At 37.3% G+C, this 24,145-nt stretch overlaps 2 protein-coding genes and 1 pseudogene across 5 annotated transcripts; 2 read left to right on the top strand and 1 right to left on the bottom strand.

Annotated features, from left to right (window-relative positions):
* Nucleotides 1-270: 270 nt before the first annotated feature.
* LOC110802925 (uncharacterized) lies at nucleotides 271-9,654 on the top strand. 3 transcript variants are annotated; one of them, XM_056837420.1, is made up of 10 exons: nucleotides 271-781; nucleotides 2,622-2,935; nucleotides 3,019-3,074; nucleotides 3,228-3,402; nucleotides 5,206-5,503; nucleotides 6,337-6,409; nucleotides 6,853-6,943; nucleotides 7,133-7,212; nucleotides 7,305-7,644; nucleotides 8,931-9,654. In XM_056837420.1, the coding sequence occupies exons 2-9, from the start codon at nucleotides 2,635-2,637 to the stop codon at nucleotides 7,584-7,586; spliced, it is 1,356 nt and encodes a 451-aa protein (XP_056693398.1). In that variant the 5' UTR covers nucleotides 271-781; nucleotides 2,622-2,634; the 3' UTR covers nucleotides 7,587-7,644; nucleotides 8,931-9,654. The 3 variants fall into 3 exon arrangements, with proteins under 3 accessions (XP_056693398.1, XP_021864069.1, XP_021864068.1); XM_022008377.2 differs by having other exon boundaries at nucleotides 272-781; nucleotides 2,622-3,074; nucleotides 8,940-9,654; XM_022008376.2 differs by having other exon boundaries at nucleotides 274-781; nucleotides 2,622-3,074.
* Nucleotides 9,655-14,764: 5,110 nt separating this feature from the next.
* LOC110787967 (protein SOSEKI 3) lies at nucleotides 14,765-19,303 on the top strand. 2 transcript variants are annotated; one of them, XM_056837421.1, is made up of 7 exons: nucleotides 14,765-15,032; nucleotides 15,565-15,871; nucleotides 15,976-16,045; nucleotides 16,591-16,712; nucleotides 16,994-17,867; nucleotides 18,456-18,735; nucleotides 18,827-19,303. In XM_056837421.1, exons 2-7 carry the CDS (start codon nucleotides 15,682-15,684, stop codon nucleotides 18,872-18,874), a joined length of 1,584 nt encoding a protein of 527 aa, XP_056693399.1. In that variant the 5' UTR covers nucleotides 14,765-15,032; nucleotides 15,565-15,681; the 3' UTR covers nucleotides 18,875-19,303. The 2 variants fall into 2 exon arrangements, with proteins under 2 accessions (XP_056693399.1, XP_056693400.1); XM_056837422.1 differs by having other exon boundaries at nucleotides 15,570-15,871; nucleotides 18,456-18,736; nucleotides 18,829-19,303.
* Nucleotides 19,304-21,710: 2,407 nt separating this feature from the next.
* Nucleotides 21,711-23,315, bottom strand: LOC130467114 (benzyl alcohol O-benzoyltransferase-like; annotated as a pseudogene).
* Between the last annotated feature and the right edge of the window lie 830 nt (nucleotides 23,316-24,145).

Here is a 24,145-nt window from a genome sequence, read left to right on the forward strand (position 1 = left end):
TTTGTTAAACCCTTACACCAATTGTGGTATTATATAATATAACCGCCAACACCAATTGCGGTATTATATATATAAGTATATAACCGCCAACACCAATAGCAGTTTTACATGTAGAACCGCTAAAATACTTAGAGGTTATGTCATTTGGTTTTGGACAGTCTTCTGTGAGAATTTGGCCGACGAAATTAAATAATGTACAGACGTACAGTGCGTATTTTTCTTCCACCAGTTGTCTTGGATACCATCTTGAAAAGGTGGACTAAAAGTGGACCAAATGAGTCAAAAAAGGTGGACTAAAGGGTCAAACCATAGATTTAGGAAAAAGCAAAGAGATGAATCAGATGATGAAACAAATCTTAGGGCAAAATTAAAGCAAGATTCAGATTTCAGAGTCCTTAATACAAACAATGAACACCAATTTTGTTATTGGATTGTGGGGTTCCCATCTACTCGAACCAACCAAACAACTTGGCGCGTAATTCCAATTTTATTAAACAAAATTATGGAAGAAATTATTAGTAATGAATTTACCCAGATCCAAATACCCACAAAAAGATACCCTTTTGTACTGTTCTTCCAATCATCATCATCATTTCTCCCACTTTCTTTCTTTCTCTCTCCTCTCCCACCTGCTTTGTTTTTGTCTAAATTTGCTGCAGAAATTTGGGGGAAAGTTTGAATCTTTTGTATTTTATTTTTTTAATTTTTTGTTTGACAAGGGTTAATGGAAACTTCTGGACCTCAGCTCATAGAACCTGAAGCTGTTCTTGCTAATCATCAGGTAATTTTGGGTTTTCCATTTGTTTTATTTCTAATTTTAGTTTTTTTTTTTTTGGTTGTTTCTTGAATTATTTGTTCTGCCATTTATGCATAAATTAGATATTAGTGATATGTACTTTACCGTTCGTCTGTGAGTGAGATTGATCAATATGCGGGTATTAACTTAGATTTTAATGGAAATTTTATTTTTGTTGTGTGCTTAGAATTCTTTTATGGGGGTGATTCGTAGTTAACTGAAAATTACACTAATCCTAGGGATCTTACGAGCAGCAGCTTCCAAAAGCTTGTGCATATTTGGTACGAAGTATAAAATTAGGAAAGGAAGTAAATATAAGGGGAAAGGGTAGCTATTGCCATTATTAGTTGTTTGTTATACCGGAGGAAAAGGAATCACTTGTAACAAATTGGGGATTGAGGAGGGTAACCATTTTGTTACCATATCGGTTGGAACTTGGGAGAGGTAACAAATGGTTGAAATGATTACCCTTAGGAAATGGATTGTGTTACCACACATCTCATGCCAGACACTAGGTAATGGAAATAGTTAAATGACTTCATTTCCATCACTTAAAAACTTTATACCAAACCTGTCTTAATCTTTTGGACGTGTGGAGGTGATAGCTCAAAATCTCAAAAATACTGGTTTCACAGTTTGGGTTTCAATAAAGTGCAGACTGCCTTCGCGCTTTTTCAGAGAGTAATGTTTTTTAGGTTATAAGAATGGCAGCTCTGGCTTGTTAGTTTAACTTGCTTTGATACTAAATAAATGGGATAAATTGTCTAATGAGTGGAAAGTTAAGGGTGGAGGTTCCATTGTAGAGTTAAACTTGATAAACTCACCGCGGCCATACGTGATACGTGAACCCATACAAGAAAAGTAATTTACCACATATAAACGTGGTGGGGTTCCATCCTCTTAACTTGAGGTTAAGCCCCTACTTGGGGCATTCACATTAATGGGCCAAGACCGTTGGCTCTGATTCCTTGATAAACTTGCCGGACCATATGTGAGCATATATATTAGAAGAGATTGACCACATATAAATATGGCTGAGTTCCATCCTAAAACCAATTGGTCATAGGTGGAATAGCTCACCTATCTTATATGTTAGCCAATCTCTCTTTATTTCTTCATTGTGGGATAACTAGTCCAGGACTCACATGTGAATTATACTCTTAACAACACTTTTACGGCTAGATTGGTATGCATTAATGAAGTTATGGGGATGGGATTACTAAATGAGGTAATAGGAATTGAATAAGCGAATTGGCAAGGGTTGACTTTCTTGTAAGAATCGTTTGTCAGTGCTCAGCACCTTAACACCCTGAGCTAGTGTTCTTCATTGGTGGAGTACGTCATCTCAAAGGACGAGGGTTTATTTTTAGGTCAACTTGTTTCTTGACTGTTTAAAGTGAGTTAGACTACTTTGTAACATAGAGTGTATCCTGACACCCACGCAGGGGATCTTAGAAGAATGTAGTTGGTGCCTTAATGATAATTACTTCTATGTGGATGCTTAGTCGTCCTAAGTTCCAATTAACTGGACCTGATATTTGTGTAACAAAAATATATGGACTTGGGAGTTTGGAAGCTAATTGAAAATAACTTGCATTCTTTTGTCCTCGTTTGCTAGCTATCCCTTCTCTAGCATTACATAGTTAAGAAAGTTGGAACCTAAAGCAAAACTCTGATCTATCAGAGTTCTGTTATCCTCAAATAGGTTGGTATAGTTTGCTAGCTGCTTTAACTTTAGCATTGTGGTGCAATTTTGAGGAGTACTGTAGTTGTTCAAGTTCTTCCGCGCTGAATGGGTTACCATTTTTTTCTGTCATTTTCTCAGGGTGAACATATAGATGAGAGTTCAACAGCTCGTCACTCAAGACGTCCAAACCTATCTCTTCTGCAAATTCCTGCCAGGTCTTTGGAAAATAATATGTCAAGCACAGATATTATTACCATATCGAGTCCCTCTTCCACCAGAGCAGGATTGCCACCAAGACCATTCTCAGCTGGTTTCAAATCATCTATGCGGAATATGCTTCCTCAGAGAAGCCTCTGCGCAAAGACTTCTTCTCATGATGGTGAAAAGACATTTCTTATCTTCTCAAACATACCAAAGTCAGACATTACTACGGAAAAGCCTTCTACTTCAAGGTCATTCTCTCTCAACAAGGTTTTTTCTTCTCCTTCAACCAAGAGAGCATGTTCATTACCAGTTACACCCATTGCAAATTCAGGTTCCAAGTCTGTGCGGGAAAGGGATGCGAATCTTGTCAACCTTCCTAATGCCGCAGTGAGTGTTACATTCTTTTTCTTTTTTATCATTTGAGGTTGGACCATTTTGTTTCTGTCACTATGTTGTATTCGTAAGAGAACATTATTGAAAATCATGTGAGTACTGGTAAATTGTCCTATCTTGTTGAGTATGTGATTTATTTTTATCCAGAACCAAGAAGCAGAGCTGCCAATGAAACGCTCATTTTCTGTTCCAGTGAATGTGAGAAATGCAAGCTTAAGAAGATTGGGTTCCACAGGAGGTGTAATCCGTGTTGTTCCAGTGACACCTCATCAAGTGAAAGTTGATAGTTCTTTGGAAAATGATACAGCAGTTGTAGAAATCGGTATGTGCATAGTGGTTTAATTTTTTTTTTATGTTATTGTGATTCATTTGTTCTTTTGGCTTTGGGATGTAATGGACTAAATCAAAATGGCTCTTAAAACCTCTTCGCTTCCTTTCCATAAAGTAGAAGATGGTCGTCCTGTTGTTGTCCCGTTATTGCTTTTGGGTCAATTGGAAACAACCTCTCTGCAATTGCAGGGGTAAAGTTGCGTACGTCCGACCCCCCCTTACCCCGCTTCTCGCGGGTGCCTCTTTGAGGCAATGGATGGGGTCATGATAATAATGATAATATTGTGACATATACGAGAGTAATTGTTTTACCTCCTGTCTTATCTTACCGTGAAAATCAGAGCCGTAGAAGGATTATATTGGTGCAGGTACTGTAATTGATGTTGTACATTTCGTTTTACTTCCCTCATTTTCAGATTAGTATACAATATTTAGTAATCATTATAGCCTTTTAATCAATCAGTTCCTGTTAAGCTCTGCACATCCAAGATCGTTGCTATTTGATTTGTTCTTTTTACTCTTGCTTTTTTGCTTGGTGAATAAGGAGGTGCACAGTATCCAGGAGGACTATGTCCGTTATTGTACATTAAAGTGGATGGGGAAAACGATAAATCGTCCAAAATACAGTTTATGGAAGTAAGCAACTATTTACCCAATTTTAAAAAATAACCCCTCCCCTCAAAAAAGGCTGATGGAAATTGTAAGATTAGAGTCATAGATGTATTTATTTATGAGGGTTTGACAGTCAGAGTGAATGAGAATATTTTAGTTTTCCTCCTGGACAAAAATGATGTTACTAGACCTAGAATTTGATTTGAAGAACCTGAACGTATACAAAATCCTGTGCTTGCAATGATTTTATAGCAATGAAACACTTGTTTGGTCTCTGGTGCTTTACAATCAAATGAATAACTTTGATCTCAAACCTACCATTTATTTGTGGAGAGAGTATGTAGTGGATTATGATTGAATTTTTCAAGCCACCCCCATTTGAATTAAGCAATGAAAACATGTTAGGCCAAAATGTGAGTATGTTGTCCCACATTGAAAGACGAAGTAAATATACTTCAGTTTTTACCGAAGTGGGCTACTCGTCCTATAGACAATTGGTTTTTTTGTAAGCCGTCTGTATTGGGCCTATGGTGCTAGGTCCCATTTGTTGGCGATCTCCTTAAAATTTTGTTTCATATTATGTTTGGGTTCTTTCTCAATCCATTTCTGCTCAAGAGACTCACACTTGAGGGGAGATTGTTTGGTGAAGGTGCGAGTATGCTGTCCAACATTGGAATGTGGAGTAGAGATCTTTCAGTTTATAATCCATGGGAATACACATCCTAGGCTCCTATTACCTATTGAAGTTACTAAAAGTTAGGATGGAACCTTACTTGGGATTTGTTGTGGGATTTTCACTCTTTGTTATCCTGCACTCTTCACAAACCAGTATAGAAATAGCAGAACCTTTACGAAGGATTTCTAATTGAATCAGGAACTCAGGTTGAATATTAAATTCTGAGTGATTCAAGACAACATGAAAATAATCGGATGGCTTGAGTTAATAAAAATGTAGGATCTTCTTGCACTAGCTTTGAAAGAAGAATCTGGCTGATTCTGCCAGATTCCAGTTTTATTCGTTGACAGCAACTTTATTGCGTTGAGATTGAAACTGAGGCTCCATTTTCCTTGTTAAACAGATGGAATTCAAGCCTTCACTTTGTTTATTTCGAGGAGTTATCACACTGGTAGATTGAATATCCATACTGCCTTATTTATTGTTTGCTGTGATTTGGTACTCTAGGTAATAAAGATGCCAGTGAAGACATCCCTGAAGAAGAAGCTGTTTGCAGAATATGTTTGATCGAGTTAGGGGAAGAAGGTATTACATTTAAGTTGGAGTGCAGCTGCAAAGGTGAACTTGCACTTGCTCACAAGGAATGTGCTGTAAAGTGGTTTACTATTAAAGGAAACAAAATATGTGATGTTTGCAAGCAAGATGTGAGGAATCTCCCAGTGACCTTGTTGAGGCTACCAACTCCTCGTCCTGTCCAAACGCGACCACCGATCATCACAGAAAGCACGCAAGTCCCGCATTACAGGCAAGTTAACCTTTCATGACTTGGTTTGCTACCTCCGCTCTCTCTCCTGGTGTACAGCAACTCTTCAAATGTCTCCTTTGGCGAGCTTGTGAAAAGAGTACAGGGAAAACAAGAAAATTTCTGTTCCAGAAAGAATTAGCTTTGCTTGATCTGTCACTGTAGATCGACTTTGTCAATGGAGTGCATAATCTTTACACTCTGCAATCTGCATACCTCAAAAATGTGTCTTGTAAGGACATGTACGGAAGAGTTGTCAGTTTTTGCTTTGGTATTAAATTCTGTCGATGTTGAATTGGTATTCTGAAATGAAGTGATAGATAATATGGAAGAAGGAAAGTTAGTTAAATAGACATCTAATATGACTAGGAACGAGTATTACTGCTTAGTGCTACATATTTTCAATTTCGGTGCCTGAAAATACTGGATATGCAGGAACGTTTTCAAGGTGAAAGAAATTTCAAGTTATTCTGTTAGCTAGTATCCAATTTTCTTGTCAGGAAGTAAGATTATCTTAATTTTCTTTCCATGATGCTACTGTGTGTGTGCTGTTAACATGCAGCTTCTTGCATAATTAAATGTTTAACTGTCTTGCGATAATGTAACTGTCAATTGTACTACTACATTTAATAGATATAATTATCATATAAAGCATGTTGAGATAGTATGATGGTGTGGAATATGTTTTATAAAACTACAAAGTGGACATGATTTATTTGATGCAGATGATACAATGAAACAGGTCTGTACTTCTTGTTGTATTGATGAATTAATGTTCGCTTTTAGGTGAAATTTTCAACTAAATCTGATGAATTTTCCCTTGATTTTGTTTGCAGGGTCTGGCATGATATCCCGGTTCTTGTGTTAGTGAGCATGCTAGCATATTTTTGCTTTTTGGAGCAACTTCTGGTAGAAGTTTCTTCCTTTCTTCAATTCAAAAATTGTTGTGATTTTGGCTTGTTATATCTGATTGTCGAACTACCACTTTTTGGCTCTTATAATTGTAAGACTATGCTGTTATATAGATATTGCCTATGAACAAGTAATGTTATAAGCTTGATCTGGATTCTTAGCTTTATAGGGCAATACAAGTAATTATTGTTTGCCCCATGCAGACGCACACAAAAAAGTTAAAAAGGGCGGTTTGTAACCATGGAAAGTTGAAAACCTGCTTCATCTGGTTTACTGTTATTATTTTACCTGCAAGAGAGAAAGCTAACTTACTATAGTTAGTATGCAAACTGAAGATATTTCATCTTTTTTTTTTAATCTTACTTGCCGAGTCCCCACTGCTGATTCCTTCTCTGTCACCGTGTTCAAAATGGATTAATTCTAATGATGTACATACACAGGTGTCAGATCTTGGAGCACGTGCTCTGGCCATATCATTACCCTTTGCGTGTGTTCTGGGTCTTCTATCTTCCATGATAGCTTCTACCATGGGTAAATTTTTTTAAATCTATTAAATTCACTTCATTTTCCGCCTTAGTCATTTAATAATAAAATTATTTTTATCAATGTGAATTAGTATCTGTCACTTGTCTTCCTTTCACTTTTAACTTAATCATCCAACTCTTTAAGGATATTATCTAGATTATCATCTTCTAAAAGCTTTGGTTTTTATGGATACAGTGAGCAAGGGATACATATGGGCATATGCTTCGTTCCAGTATGCAATTGTGGTCCTCTTCGCTCATATCTTTTATACTATAGTAAGAGCAACTCTACCTATACAGTCCATGCATCTTTTTATTGCATGAGAAGCTCCTTAACATGCTCTCGTCTTTCACTCTTGGAAATACAGCTTAATGTTGCTGCACTTCTGTCAGTTCTTCTCTCCTCGTTTACTGGATTTGGAATTGCAATAAGCACAAATGCCCTAATTGTGGAATACCTTAGATGGAGAGTTAGTTCTACTCAACAAACTTCCCGTCTTCCTCTTAACAGAAGTAGGCAGCCCAGGCAACACTTTCGAGATCATAATCATCATCACCACCACATCCACCAGCATCAACACCAGATGCATCAGCAACCTGTACGTGTTGATGAAGTGTCTTTGGGCCCCATGGACAATATTAGATCATAAAATCACGGGTAGAGTGTCCACAGTCCCTGAGACAGACATGAAATGATGTTTACCGAAGGTAATATGAACTTCAAGCTGCATATTCCCTTCTAACATCAATTGCCTTCATAAAATTTAACGTCCTCTTAGCTAACCTGCTCTTGTTTGGTTGTCTGTGTTTGTATTCTTGTGCTTTTTGCTGTACCTTTTTAACTTCTCCTTGGAGTTCTGTTTCCTGAGTGGTCTTGTTAGCTAATTTCAGAAAAACCAACTGTAGTTTACCTCCTCTTCCTAAAAATGTCTACGGATGTAGTTTTGTTAGTCCGCCTTGACCATATCCGTTGATTTGATTACCATTGTCATTGCTGGAAACATCCTCTGTTTTAGATGGGTAACCCCGTAATACCGCATACATCTTTCGGCCTAATGACATCCTTGTTACAGTTATGTGGGGAACACAAATTTACTGGTAACAAAGAAAGCTTTTCTATGAAAAGTGAATGATGTTAGACTTGCTAAATTCATCTTTAGCTAAAGGCTCTTTCACTTGCTAATTTGACACATTTACTGGCAGTAGGTATGGCCGTATGAGCTAAAGAGGATCAATTGAGTCTAGGACACTTAAATAAATTCTCATTTAATTAATTTGCGATATGAGCCACATTTGTTATGTAAAACTAACTCATTACACTTTAGAAAAGTGCCATAATTCAACGACATTCTACCTTCACGCAGTTCACCTTGTATAGTGTTTTTTTATATATTGAGAATTCAATGTTGCTGCAAGCTAGGCAGAAAACGGAGTGTGGTTATGAATACACTAAGTAATAACAATGTTGGTTAGTGTTCTGGTTAAGTATTAGTAATAATAGGATCTATGCTCGGTTTTGTATCAGTAAGACCTTCATTTTTTTTTCCTTTTATGCTGCGTATTTTATATTTTCACAATCAACTTCAGACTTGCTGGGACGATCTTGAGTTGCAGGGTGGTTTATTATCATTATGTGACGTTTGATTATAGCTTACCTTTACTGAATATTTTGAAAGATGGTTGCCTCCTAATCTCCTGTCATTGTAATTTTTAAAGATTACGCCAATATTAACTTCCAGTCTTCCACTTTATTTTTTGTACAGTATATACTTAACTTTTTTTTTATTTCATTTAGAAACAGTTTAAGTGTTATTTACCGCCTTTTTTTTAATATTTTTTGTCTACTGCTCTGCTTAGACTGTACTTCTCTATGTTTTTCTCCTCCTGCAAAATCGTTGTCTCTGCGAGTCTTGAGAATACTATCTCTTATAGTCCTGAGTAATTAGGGGCAAATTTACATGCATAAAGATTCTAAGTGTTATCTTTGTTTTTAGTGCTTGCAGTGATGTACTCCACTATGCACGAAGTCGAATTCAAAGATAAAATGGCAGCTGCTCAGTTCTTATGGAGTCTATACACGGAAATGATGTCTACAGCATCACTGCACTATATATGCTGAATTCTTCATGATGTTGGAGTTTATGAAAGAAGACAGTGTTACGGTCCAAGGCCGAGGTTGTCAAGAGGTGTAGCGTGCACCAAAAATCTTGCAGCTGCTTCACTCTCCAACCTCTCCACCTCTACAAAAAGAAAAAAGGTTTAAAAGCCTTGAATTTTTTTAGCTCTAGCTCACATTTGCAGTCAAAATATGCTTGAGGATGCCTGCTGCCTTTACCTCTTCCTTGGGATTTTTTTTCAATGAAGGAGATTGCAGGATCGGGATCCTCTACAGTATCTGGATTTGGGTGGGGGATTTTTGAAACTATCTTGCTCATTCCGGGGTCCAGTAAATTGAGAAAAGTCTCATGGAGATGGGAGTGTTGTGTACCCATTCATAGAAGAGTTTTGTGAACTTGTGTGCATGTGTTTGTTTCGTTTAGACTTTTTCGTAATCTTTTATTACAGATAAACTTCTGTATCAGGATTTAGCATTTAGAAGAAGCCAAGATGCTTGTCCTGTTATCCAAACAGTTTTGTAACGGCAGCAGAATATACCCCTTGGTTATTTCAGACTAGAAAATGCAGGATATATTTATGCACAGACGGTAATTTTCTTCAGAGTTGATGTATACACAAATACAGCATGGATGATTTCTGAAAGTTGGCCAAAGTGATGAGGTTTCGCAAAGCAAGAACCGCGGCCTGTGCGAAATGGTGCTGGCTACTTTTACCTTCAAATCATGGAACCAAAGAGAAGCCATGTTGGATAATTTCAGGGTACAAGTTTTAGAGTCGTTCTCAACACTGTGTATGTAGTTTTACTCTAGCAGAAGCAGAGGTAGAATGAGAACCAGAAGCAGCAGCATGCAGATAAATGGCAGGTGGGGCAACCGATGGTTTTAAATGGCTCTAATAGGGAGTTCCGGAGTACTCCCTCCTTTACTCTTTTTTTTAAAATAATTGCGTCATTTTGGCTTTGGTGATTAATATACTAAGTTTGACTTGAACTTTTTACCAATGTATAATAATTAATGTTTTTATGTAAAATGTTGTTGGATTAGTCAGAATGCATATTATCATAATATCAAATTTTATATTTTTAAATTTTCACAAATAGAAAATCGTAGATATTTAATGGTCAATTGTACGTTGTTAAGTGGGTATATTCAAGTGATGCAATTAAAAATATCGGAGGGAATAGTGACGTATTCTGCTATTGTTGTGCTCGAGTTCGTGACAGAATGTTTCACTACGGAGTATAAATCAAGTAGTTTTCCATATTGCTCTTTTGACAACAGTGTATTTATCTAGACGCTGATTACAGTGTTTAGGCCTTGGTGGCATTAGCACCCGGGGATATTAACTTCATATTTTATTCTTTAAGGTTCTTTAATGGTGGAAAAAAAAAGGTACGGATTCTAAACAGTGAAAAATTACAAAAGTGAGACCAAAACGGAGGGAGTTATTTGACATAATTATTTTTACCACGTGGAATCAGAAGCATCAGATACTGGTAGCCTGGTACACTTAGGCCTCGCGCTTTTCAAAAAGTTTCAGAAGACCAGTAGTGGACTTTATTTAAAAGTCTAAAAAGAATTAGAGAGTGATGTTTACCAAAAGTAAACCACAGCTTTGAGAAAATGGAATTTCATCTTCAACTTAAAGCGCGAAAAAAAATATAAATAACAGAAACCAAAATGACAAAAGAACCAAATGATGTAAACGGATTGCTTCCCCCAAAATAAAAGAATATAAAAAGGAACCTAAACAACCAAAACTAGGTCGCACTGTATACTTGTACTCGTGTAAGGATTAGTTATTTCATTACTCGGTCAAAAAAATTCATCCTACTAGGGGAACTCTAAGGAAGGGGTATTACCTCTGATACTGCTTGTTTCAAAATATTGTAATTTATTGATAAGCCCAGTGTTACTAGGTAAGCTGGTAAGTAGGTAGGATGTCTTTTTGTAGGTTAAAGGGAAAAAAAAAATGAATCAACACTTATCTCATGTTAGTCAGTCTATTTATATAAGTCTATGTTTGAGCTATTTCAAAGTCATAATTGATGGGCCTGGACAAGGTCACAACATTAGTTCTCATTAATTCCACCAATTTGTGTTAGTGTGTATGATCTTGTTATATCCTATTTATTACGTAACACGAGTAGCTTATTTCTAAGCAAAGATGAGTAATTATAAAGGATTGTTCTAAAAACTGTGTTTAGGGACGAGAGAAGTAGGTCAATACATGTCTATCAGTCAATGTATCATTTGATATTTTATGACAATATTTTACGGAGTGTGAAACTAGAACCCTGGAGATGGGCATAGAGCGGGCTATCACATGGGTTGTTCGAGCCTGACAAAAATTGGCCTGACACGATACAAAAGACACGTCGATGGGCCATTGGCATTACATAGAGATCATTTTATAAAGTTGGCACGAGGTGACACATGAAAAGTTAGACGAGTCGTGTATGAGCCTCATTTATAGAAGAGAGACATGAGCCCTTCATGTCGCGACTTTTGCTAAATTTATATCATTGTTTATTTTGAAAATATTAAATTTTATTAGTAATTTTTATTTAGTGAAATTCTAGAAAGGGAACAAGAGTATAACTAGGGGTGTCAATTCGGGCAAAGGGGTCGAGTTTGGGTTGGGTTCATCGGTTCGAGTTAAAACGAGTTCATTTGGCAATCGAGTGCGATCAGGTCGGGTTGAAAAAATAATGGGTCATTTCGGTTCGCATTGGTAGATATCGACATATCGTTGTAACAGGTTCGAGTCAGATCGGGTCAGGTTATAGTCGGGTCGAGTCAGGTTGGAACTCGACAGGTTGGAAGCGGGTTTAGCCAGGTTGTAACAGGTTCAGATCATATCGGGCCTGGTTCATCTGATAACATTCTGAAATGGGATGGGTTGAATAGGTTTACCTGGGTTACGCTGGGTTTAGGTTCTTATAGGTCTGAGTTCTTATCAATTCAGTTCTTATCGGCTTGGGTTCATACTTTGTGGATAAATCAGTATCAGGATGATCGAAATGCGTAGCTAGTTGTTCTTCGAGTCAGGTCAATTCGGTTCAAAGTTATAAACAATATCGACTTACTACTAAAATAGCAAGTTTCAATACGTTTACAAATTATGATATCGATGCCTTATTTAGGGGACAAAGGCGATAACTAACTTTTAAAAGTGTTAAAAATTTAAGACCAGCAGAATTAGTGAGCATATCGTACATGACTTAGTTTAATAATCGATAACGATGAACTAGTTACTAATAAAATTTATCACTTTGCATTAATGAAGCATTTATTGATAAATTAATAAAAAAAAATTTGATAAGTAAGATTAGCTTCATTAGCAAAAAAGTTGAACCAATTTACAACCTAGGATAAGCTTTCAGAGAGCTTATCCCCTACCAAAAAACATGACAGCAGTCATGTGAAAGACCCAAGCTATACAAGCATTTTACTCTGCCACCAATCCTACTACTGATTCTGGGAATCCCTAATTGCTGCATTCTATCTATTACACTTTGCTGTACAAATCTAACTGTATGAGTTACAGTAGGAAGCTTTTGGTTCCAAAGAACCTCATTTCTAGCTCTCCATATTGTGTAAACTGTTGCATTAATAGCAGCATACATGACATGCTTCTGAAATTTGCATCCTCTACTCTTCCAGTGTATCCATCTCATCAAAACCATATATCTAACAATGTTCACTGGAATTTCCAGCCATTGCTTAACCTCCAAAAGACACTTCCTACTGTATAGACAGTCAAAAAACAGATGCACATGAGTCTCCTCATGACTGTCACAGAAAAGGCAACTTGTAGTATCACACACCCCAAACTTACACAATCTGGTTCTTGTCTGAAGTCTACCTTGTAACATCAACCAGCAAATGACTCTGGTTTTTGGAATAGATGATCTATTCCAGACTGCACTACACCAAGATACATGCTGAGTGTGCTGAAGTAATTGCTGATAGACCTTTTTTACTGAATAAATAGGCATAGCACATATAGCACTCTCATCATAATGCAGTTTTAAAGTGTCCTTAACTTCACAAATCTTTCTCCAATACCAACCACTATCAGCCCTTGGCTGATACTCCCACCAATTCCCCCCTTTAATATAGATGGCATTCACCCATCTCACCCACAAAGAATCCTGTTTTTTAGCAATAGCCTAGACATACTTCCCCAGTGCAACAATATTCCATATCTGAACATTTCTGATCCCTAACCCCCCTTCTTTCTTCTCAGAACATACTCTTCCCCAAGCTACATATCCTGGTTTAGAGCTAAAATAGGTACCTTGCCATAGAAAGGCTCTACAGATTGACTCCACTGTGTGTAACACATGTTTAGGCAACACAAACACCTGAGCCCAGTAAGAGTGAATGCTCATAAGCACAACATTAATCAGAGTAATCCTTCCAGCAAAAGAGAGATTTCTAGAACTCCAGATTTTGATTCTGGCCAGCATTTTGTCCACAAGGCACTCACAATCAGCATTAGTTATTCTCTTGAAGTAGATTGGGACACCTAAGTATCTGAAAGGGAAAGAACCAATTGTGAAACCAGACAGCTCAACAACTTGGTCTATCACCCCTTGCTGCATACCAGCACAATAAATAGCTGATTTTTGAACATTAGCCTTCAAACCAGAAGTGTCTGAGAACAATTTGAAACACTGCAGAAGCATAGAAATGGAGGCTAGCTCCCCTTTGCAACAGAGAATAAGGTCATCAGCAAAACACAGATGGGTGAGTTTTGTTGATTTGCACCTAGGATGAAACTTGAAGTCACTCTCCTGTCCCAGTTTTAACAGAATTCTGGAAAGGTATTCCATACAAACTACAAATAGTAAGGGTGACTGTGGGTCACCCTGTCTAAGCCCCCTTCTTGAAGCAAAGAACCCATGGGATGAGCCATTCAGCATAAGAGAGAACTTGGGTGTAGTAATAGATAAATTAATAATTAATAATTAGTAATTTATAATCGATAACGCTGAACTAATATCTATGGAGTAATAAATTTGTAAAGTTTGTAAATACAAGTCTATCATATATTCATATTGGTTTAAACATCAACGAGACAACCAGGTTCAAAAACGAAACGAGACAAACAAGTTCAATTGTTAATGAATTAAGTCGATTATTCCTATCTCGACATTAAGTTTTAAAAATGTTCTACATAGTACAACTTTTAATTTGGATTAAATAAAGCGCTTTACGGTTGTAAATAGTTCGGGGATAGACGGCTTATAAACGATTTGGATTAAACGGGTTACTAATTGAACAATCTGAGTTAAACTGTTTACATTATAGTTCGGGTTGTAAACGATTCGGGTTGTAAACAGTCCGAATTTAACGGGGTTTTCTGGGGTTAAAAAAGTTTGGATTAAAACGGATCGGGTCATTAACGGATTTCAGATCCAATTGGTTCGGGTATAAACTGTTCGGGTTGCCGCAGAACGGTTTGTTATCGGGTTTCAGGTTTTAATAGGGTTAATATTTTCGAGCCGGTTTGGGTTTAATTGGATCGGATCTGATTAGGTTTCGGATTACAACTCGCGAATTATTAACAGTTTGAATTCTTAATGATCGGATTAATCTAACGGGTTTAACGATTCGGGTTGAGAATTAACAACTCTAACTGTACAACGGAACGGGGAAAAAAATTCACAGAAAAAGAAGCCTCGAATTAAAAGCGGAGGAATGGTAGAATCCTAATTCCCCGGTTGGTCCCTCTTGTCACTGACTTTCTCTCTCCTCACTCACTCTCAATTCTCAAATTTCACTCTCAAAATACCAGTCCCCAGTCTCTCTCTCTCCAGCGCTGAAGCTTTCAGACACACCTTTGTTGCTGTGCATTGCAGTTCCCTCTGATTCTTTCCCGCAATAACTGCGGACCGCATTTTTGTACTCATGACGATTAACCACCACCACCTCCTCTTTTCTTCCACATCTTTCCACTCCGCTTTTCAGGTTCATTACCTTCTTTCTCTCTCCTCCCAACTTTCAATTTCTCTAATTCGTGATTTTTCTGTTCGCACTTTGGTTTTTTTTGTTTTGTTTTTTTCTTCGTCTTGTTTTTGAATTTCTGTTGCAAATTACATCAAGTTTTTGTATGAATTAGCTTTGAAATTGGTGAAATGTTTATTTCAGCTCAAAAAGTTGGAGGAATTTGGAATTAGTTTCGCTAATACTTGTGTGATTTTAAATTGAGCGAGATTTGCTTTAGTTTGGCTAATATTTGTGTATGAATTAGCTATTGAATTCGGCGAAAAAGTAGATTTGCGCTAAAAATTTCGAAGAATTTGATTTTACTTTTGCTTAATATTTTGTTGAGTTTGAATTTAAAGCTCAGCGGTGAGCGAGATTTTCATTATTCTGCCTGATGTTTAATTATTTATGTACTAGTTAACTTAATATTTGGTGAAGAAGTAGATTCCGGTTCCAAAATTCGAAGAATTTGATGCAACTTTGGCTAATATTTATTTTTGATTTTGATTTTAAGTTCAGAGGTGAGTGAGATTTGCGTGCCTGAGGTGTATTTTGTTGGAATCAAAGTTTGTTAGGGATTTGTGATTAGAGAGAGAGAGAAAGAGAGAAGGGAGGAGAGAGAAAGGTGAAAATGGAAGGAAGGATGAAGAAGTATAGGCAAGTGAGTCCGGAAAGAGCGAAAGTATGGAAGGAGAGATCTCCGAAGTATGTACAGAACCGTAAAGTGCCGGTTGTTTACTATCTGTGTCGAAATCGGCAGCTTGAGCATCCTCATTTCATTGAGGTTCCTATCTCCTCTCCCGAGGGTCTCTATTTGAGAGGTACTGTTCCTTAATTATCCTCTAATTAGATGGAGAAAAAGTGATTATTATGAAAATATGATTTATTGATGTTGATATGTGTGTGCGCACATGTTGGTTTGCAGATGTGATTGAGAGGCTTAACATTTTGAGAGGGAGGGGCATGGCTTCAATGTACTCATGGTCTTCTAAAAGGTAGTAATGCAGTATCACTTTTGCACATGTTGCTTGTCTAGGAATTTAACAAAAGATGAAAAAGTAAAAGGCTTATAAGGAATCATGTGCTTTGAAGCATAATTAGATGAGTTTATTTACATGCTTTCAATAAAAAAAATGAGTTTTTTTACATTGTTGATTTTGACCAGTTTTGCTAGCTTAATAGGAGTACTAGGTAGATTTTATGGGAAATCTCTTTATTCCTGTTATTATCATTTTGTCACGATGATAGTAAACATTTTCAAAATAAGATGCTCTCACTTTAATCCCTATATCAAATTTGTGCCACCTTAAATGCATAGGAATTGCAGTAGTATATGTTTGATCAAAGATACTTTGAATTATTTGAAAATGAATGCCTTCTCTCCAAGCAAAATGGAGTATTGTCATTGCCTTTGGCAACTTTTGTCACTGAAGAGAACTTACTTTTAGGCTTTTAGCATACTATTAGAAACTTTTGAGCTTTTTCTTTGTTCCTGAATTTTGGAATTCTTAACTCATTCTGCTTCTTTGAATCAACACAGAAGCTACAAGAGCGGGTTTGTGTGGCATGATCTCTGTGAAGATGATCTCATACTTCCGGCTCACGGAGATGAGTATATTCTCAAGGGTTCTGAGGTTATTGAAGATTCAAATTCAAACTCAGGTAATATTTCACTAACAATAGCTTGCTGAAAGATGTGATGCTATGGAATTAGGGAGTTCTTTAATGATAGGTCAGACATGTTAGTGAAGATCAGAAGTTTCAGACTTTGGGCTTTTTTTTTGCTTTTATTCAGACTCATCTCCATTGTATACTTTCTGTTATGGAAAAGGTCAATATGTGTTTGTTAATTGTTAACTATCAAAATTGAGATAATGAAGAATTTGGCTTTCATATACCAATAATAGTGATATCGATGAAGGTTGGTGAACTTAATTTTGCAGATCGTTTTAGCCCGGTAGCTGTTTACAGGATGCACAACTTAAAACAATTGCCAGAACCGCCTAGTTGTAGAAGCCAAGAGGATACATCCCCTTCAATGAGCACAGATGACAAAGAAATAAAGCATCCTAGTGAAGATGAGATATCCCCTCCATCTCAACGTTCAGGTTCCTCGGCTGTTTCCCCTGAGTCCAGAGCAGGAAGCCACTCTCCATGGGGTACTTCCTTAAGTTTGACGGAATACAAGGTACCCAAGAGTGATTGTGCTACTGATGCTTCAACTCAAACCGAGGAAAATCTGAGACTAGTTAAACAGAAAGAAACCTGTACTCGAGGTGTATCTACAGAGGATGAGACTTTAGATGGTGAACACCACGAGGACACCCAGACTCATGCTAATAGTACAGAACAGAATTCAGAGATACGTGAAAAATCTGTTTCTCCACCAACTTCCTCAAGTGCATCTTCATCTGGTGAGAAGGCTGAAACGTTGGAATCTTTAATTAGGTCTGATTTGAGTAAAATTAATATCTTAAAAAAACATGAAGAGGAAGACATGCCATGTGGCAACAAAATGAAAGCATCTACCATGTTGATGCAGCTGATTTCTTGTGGGTCAATATCAGTGAAAGATCATAGTTTTGGGCTGATACCTATATACCGACCAAGATTTTCTGGTTCAAAATTTCCCTCTTCTCTATACTCCACTTCGGTGATGCTAGGTGAGCTTGATTGCTTGTCAGACAACTCAAGATTAATGGGTCTCAGATTGGAAGATAAGGAGTACTTCAGTGGAAGCTTGGTCGAGACTAAATTGCCAAAGGAACAAGTGGATGGGCGTACTCTCAAACGATCTTCTTCATATAACGCTGACAGGTAATACGGCGGTTTTTCTTTCTGCACTTCTTTTTACCTTGCATAATGTAGATGCTGTGTACTTGGATACTTCCGAATTCTCTTTCTCAAGTTTTGCGTTGTGTGATTGACTCTGAGTTAATCTAGTAATCTACCTTTTAGGTATGTAATTTCCTGGTTCATAAGTAAATCTTGCTTAGTTGGGAAACCATCTTTTGGCTAGTAAATCAGGAATGTCTGGGATTTGATGGTGAAACAGAACCTCTGGACCATTAAAGACCGTAAGAAATGATATAAGATGACCCCATTTTCTCTAGTGGAAAGAGACGTTGCAAAGCTGAGTAGAAAGATAAAACAATTGTAGATTCCTGTAAAAATCCCACAGTACTAGTCAACTAGATATGATAGCTTGGTCAAACCTTTACCGGAAACTTGCATGTCGTTAGCTGTAATATCGATTTTGCATTTGGATTATCGTTATTAGTTGTTGATGCCTGTATACTTGCGTACATTATCTCTATATATGCCTACGTTGTGAAAAAGGCTATAAGATCATGTTATAACAATGTAGTTGTGCTAATGTGATAACAATCAAATGGTTTCATTCAGATCTTCTAAGAAACTGGATGCAGTTGATAATAATGGAGAGGCAACCTCCACAAAGACTAAATGCATTCCAAGGTCCATCAAACCCTCTATAAGCAAGCCAAAAACTGAATCATTGAGATCGCCCATTTCAGATAAACCTAGGGTGTCCAGTGAATCACGTATTATATCTCATGATACGTCAAATGGTAGCAGTAAAAGGATATCAGAGCCTTCCTCTGGGAAGAATCCGTCGACAAGAGTAAATTCCTTCAGAGAAGAGAAGATCTTTAAAATCGAAGAAAGTTAAGTTTCAATTCCTTCCCATTTTTTGCTAGTAATTCTTGTTCGCATCTTGATGTTGCCTAACTTTCCACTTGGTGTACTATCCTAACAGGCTGTCTTCAGGAGCTCGGGTTATAATCCAATCCAAAGAGAGCTAATGTCGCCTGCAGTAAGACTGTAAGTCCTCGCCTTCCCGGACAATCAAGATAGTTTACTTAGATTTGAATGACCGCCAGTAGATTGCTGGCGGGACAATTAGAGGATTCTGTAAAAATGAGAAACATGGAGGGAAATTCCATCCTTTGAGATTGGGGTTGAGGGTGTGGTAAAGTACAGTGAGGTGGTCCTTCTGCTTTGAAGCATAGAGCTGTTTTTCAAATGTTTAGGTGCCTTCAAGATGTAAGAGTATTATAGTTGTGCAGTGAAAGTACCATTCTAATTTATCTGCAACTGCTGTCTTGTTGTCCTATGTCTCACAAATACGGAGTAGTTTAGCTTGTAACAGCAAAAAATATGGACAACCAGTATCTTGTCCATTTGTTAAATTCTTTTGTCAAAGAAAAAGAAAGTTTTGTTTTTTCTTTTGAGACGTTTCTCTTGGAATTTATGTTGCATCAGACTTGTTTACTCATCCCAGATATGGCATATTGGCGTATAGCCTGATACCCATATAGGTAAGTCCAAGTATCATAAATAGTCTCCTGTCACTCAAAATTATGATAAATAAGGAGTAGTCATTTCCAAAAACATTCTTTATTGTTGGCTAAACATATTTAAACTTATTTTTGTGTTAAATTGTCTGAAAAAATCTTTATTTTATTTTTGAATTTATGTAATTCCTCTATTTTTTTTAATACTCACAACGTTTGGACTTTTTACACCATTTACATATTCTACTTTGACTATCGTTGGTGATTTTTGTGTAAGATAAAACATAGTCACGTAGGATCTTGTTAGATTTGTCTCAATGTGTATTTACAAAATTTCAACTTTTAATGATGTTTGCTTCAAGAGAATTAAATATGTTAATGATCAAAGTTGTGCATTGACATGCGTGAAAGTGACCAACGTTGCGAGTAAAAATGAACGGAGGAAGTACTTCTTATTTTTGCTGAATTAAGTCAGTTGAAACAAAGAGACCCTTGTATTAAACATACATAAATTTATTGCGAGATTGTTGTATTTTTTCCCTTGCTATCAGTAGTTGATCCCTTGTTCAATTTAGGGATAAACTTTTCATGTGTCGTAATATAGGCCGTTTTGTTCGCACGGGGTAAACAAAATGAAATCTAGAAAGGGATAGAAGGGAAACGAAAATTAAATCCCTTTAATGTAATGAATTGTTTGGGGTGCTTTTGTTCATTTTCCATACTTTTCTCTCACACAATTGCTCCACCAAATTCAGTGTTGCCACTGCCCCTTCTCTTGCTCCCTCCGCCGCCGCCGCCTCCCCTTCTCCTTCTCCCTCTAGCGTCGCCTCCTCTCCTGCTCCCTCCGGCGTCGCTCTCTTCCATCTTACGGTTGTTGCATCTCCCTCTGCCTCTTATTTTCTCACAATTTGATGCTTAAATGGTCTCATTTGACTATGAGAACCTCTCCATATTCGACTTTGACCATTTCAAAGACATGATTAGTACAAAAAAGCTAAATTTTCATTCTATTTGTTTTTTCTTCAAATTTTTAGGGCTGGGGTGGATTTTCGGGGTGTCCACGTTTGGATTTGGGGGTGGGGGTTGGTTTCGGGGTGGTTGCTTTCGAGTGGTTGCGGGTGGTGATGGTTGGTTTCGAGGTTGTTTCAATGGTTGCGAGGGTGACAGTTGTGGTGTTGGAGTTGGGTGGTGGTGTGGTGTATAAGTTGGTTGAGGAGTTTGGGGGTAAGGTTGATAGGGGGGATCAAGGTAGAGGATTGGGAAATGAGAGGGGGTAAAGAGAATGATTGAAATGGATAAACAAACAACAAAAAAGGGAATGAGAGGTGTTGATACCCTTTTATTTTCCTAAAATCCTAGAAACAAACGGCCGATAAATAAAGTGCTCGTTTAATGTCCAAACCCCCGACTAGGCTAGACTTTTTTTTTTTTTTTTAATTTTTAACATGACTTTTAAAAAAATCATAACCTAGAACAAATTACACAACCACTACACTGAGCGAAACTAGTGTGGACTTGGAGGGAATAGAAAAAAAGAAAAGAAAAGAAAAGAAAGAGTCAAATGGGATGAACTCATAGTGAGTTGTTGATTAAATCATAATGCAGCAAGAATATCTGATGAAGGTCTATGTTGTCATGTGGATTGCGGATAATAATTAATAACTGGGCAAGTTGTGGTAGCTTTAGACATCACAATTTACAAATACTGGATTGTACTAATTGCTTCACTTTACAAATCACATGTCTAGTTCAGCGGTCCACCCCGACACCCCGTCCCCTATGGAGTATGGCCCATGTTTAAAATGTTTCGAGCAGAGATTTTCTCCATTTCCTCCAAATAGGCAAATATCATTTCCTTTAGAAATGGATGGTCCTTCCTACAAGAAATGAATGGTCCTTTCCTTTAACTTTGACTTTGGTATACTCCGTATAACTTTGACTTTGATAGGAAGGTCGACCCTGTAAACCTACATACTACTTACTATAAGATAAATAACTTTATATTGCGTACGTCCTTACTTTTAACTTTTTTTATTCTTAATACTTTTTTGTTCTTATTTAGTTGCAACATTTCTACTTTGAAACGTTTATTTTAATTGTAATATTTTTATTTTTGGTAACTTTCAATTGACTTTACCAAACTACTTCATCTATATCCAACAACACACATTTTCCCCTAATAACATCTAAAAACGGGGGCATGAAACTAGGAAAGTAATTTATTACTACAAGAGAGTTTGCATTGCAAAAATTAGGATTAAACGGTAAATGTTACAACTAAAATAGAACGGAGGAAGTATATATATTTGCCGATTCACTTGTGCAAAAAGTGTATTTTATTGCATTAGTTTTTTTTTTTTACATGTTTATGTTAAATAAATAATAAATAAATAAATTTAGTAATATTGGTGAATTGCATGTAACCTAATCTATTAAAACTACAAGAGAGTTGCAAAAAATCTAAATAAATGCTACAAGCATATATAGTTCGGTTGCTCCAAGGCACTAGAAGTTCAAAGTACTAGTAAAAGTTGACGATTGAGGGGTGAGCATCAAGCATAGCTCGCATTTCCTTTACGAAAACATCCATTTCTGCAGGACGCAAAGAAATAGGAACCATTATCATACCTTGTCCTTTCTTGTTCTTAAAGTTTATAAAGAAGCTTGCATCTGCTACTGACCCGTTACTACCTGGTCCGCCGAAAACGGGTTTTCCCCACCCGAAATCCACATCTGCGAACCCCAAATGCCTAAGGTCTGACACCACATAGGTTTGACGCACCGCAAAAGGTATCCTTCTTTGGTGACCATAAGGTCCATAATAGACTTCATATATTCCTCGTTGACTTCTCTTTTAGCGTTCCTTATCAACTCCAACATGTACGATATATCGTTATGGCATATATCCCCTGCCTTAGCACAAACAGCCGGAAATGCACATGCATTTCCGTAGTATCCCTTTGCAAGTGGTGGATTAAACTTGGTCCTGGCGTTGACGGCAAAGAGTAGACGAACCTCCTCCTCAGGGTCAAGTCCAAGGGCTATGGTACGACACCTCCAAAGGGATGCACTAAGGATATCAAATGTGGAGAATTGTTTGATTTGTGGAGGGACGTGACGGCGTAGGGCCGCAAGTTCATTGCTCCCAAAGAGGAATGATTGTTGGACTAAGTTGCCTTGATCGATGTGTTCTTCATGTTGATCATACTCAGGATGAGGAAAGCTGACTTGTGGGTATTCTCTAGCCATTAAGCGTTGGCGGTCCCAGACAGGGAGGATAGAAGGGGTGGTAAAGCCTCTCCCTATTTCACCAACTGCATTCATTAGTTGCATTGTTCCGGTGCCATCTGCAATGACATGGTTTGATCGAAGGGCCACTATGAATCCACCACATCTAAGGCGTGTTACCTGAACTATTAGCAGGGGAGTGCCAAGCATCCCATCAGTACCAGAAATGTCACAAAGCAAGTCTTCCAAAGGAAATGGAGGATGAATTTCACCACCGAAATCCTCGAGTGTTGCATCTGCCTCAGCCTCAATGAACGGCACACCTTCAGCTGTGCAGTCCACAATGAGCTTCCTTTTAGGTCCTTCTACTAGCCGGCCGGCGTATGGGTAGAAAAACACAAGAGCCTTAGCCAATGCATCCTTAACCACCTTCACTGGGTCTTTACCTTCCATAGAGGGGTGAGCACGATAGAACATGATACCCGGCATCTGGAATCGAAGACCCTCTTGGTCATCGATGTCTGAGAGTGGTTTTAACTCTCGTGGCGTGGGCTCAGCCGGGCACACAAGCTGTGGTACCCCTCGTGTTACGTTTAACACTAGGGGAGTGGTGTCTTGCGCCATAAGAGACATAATGGAATCTCGAAATCAAGTGAAATGAGAGTTATGAATGAAGTATTTGAAGATAATGAGGCTAGGTTGTATGAAAATGAGAGTTATGAATGTTAATTTGGTGTTGTAGGAAGAATGTATGGATTTACGTTTATAAGTATACTCCTAGTAGGCTAGTACGGAAGGAAGTATAAGAGCTAGGTAGATGCATGGAAACACACATGTGTAATTAAGGGGCTTAAATCACGTGGGTATAAATAAGTTGAATAATCAACAAAAGTGATGGAATTGCCAAATTGGTGTGTGGCTCCCCGACTTTGTTGACGGCGCTGTCGTATTTCGTCAAATTTGGCAAGGTCCAAATTCCAAGTCTCCAACATCATAGTCCTTTCATATAGATTATAGAGGCCGATCAACAAACATTGCAACTTGCAACTCTTTCTTATTTACCACAAAATTAATACAAAAATCATTACACTAAATAACAAGTTACTAATGGAATAGGAACATAGGATATGAAGTACTTAATAAAAAGTAAAATCAAATTCTATATAAGGGTGCATGTGATATATTCAATTGTTTTTCACTTATTTTTCCCGAACTTATCTTATCTGAACTCAACTGAATTTCTCTGAACTTATCAAAACTTATTTTAGTTATAAATTTAGTCGGTTAACCAATTTTCATAATAGCATTTGTTATTTTATACTAGCATTCGGTATACGTGAAGCGTGCACATATCTAGAGATAGAGATCGATATACTAGGATAATGCTATTGAATTAGTTAAATAGTGGTTTAATGAGGGTGTTTTAGTATTTTTAACTAGACACGAAGTCCTTTCCTCTTCCCTTATAGAATTAAGATTAGAAAAAATTCCGTCAATCTAAGACATGAATAGTGCTAAAAATGAAAACGGGTTAACTATTAATTACAGGAC

Source organism: Spinacia oleracea, chromosome 2 (assembly GCF_020520425.1).
Source record: "Spinacia oleracea cultivar Varoflay chromosome 2, BTI_SOV_V1, whole genome shotgun sequence".
Lineage (NCBI taxonomy): Eukaryota > Viridiplantae > Streptophyta > Magnoliopsida > Caryophyllales > Amaranthaceae > Spinacia > Spinacia oleracea.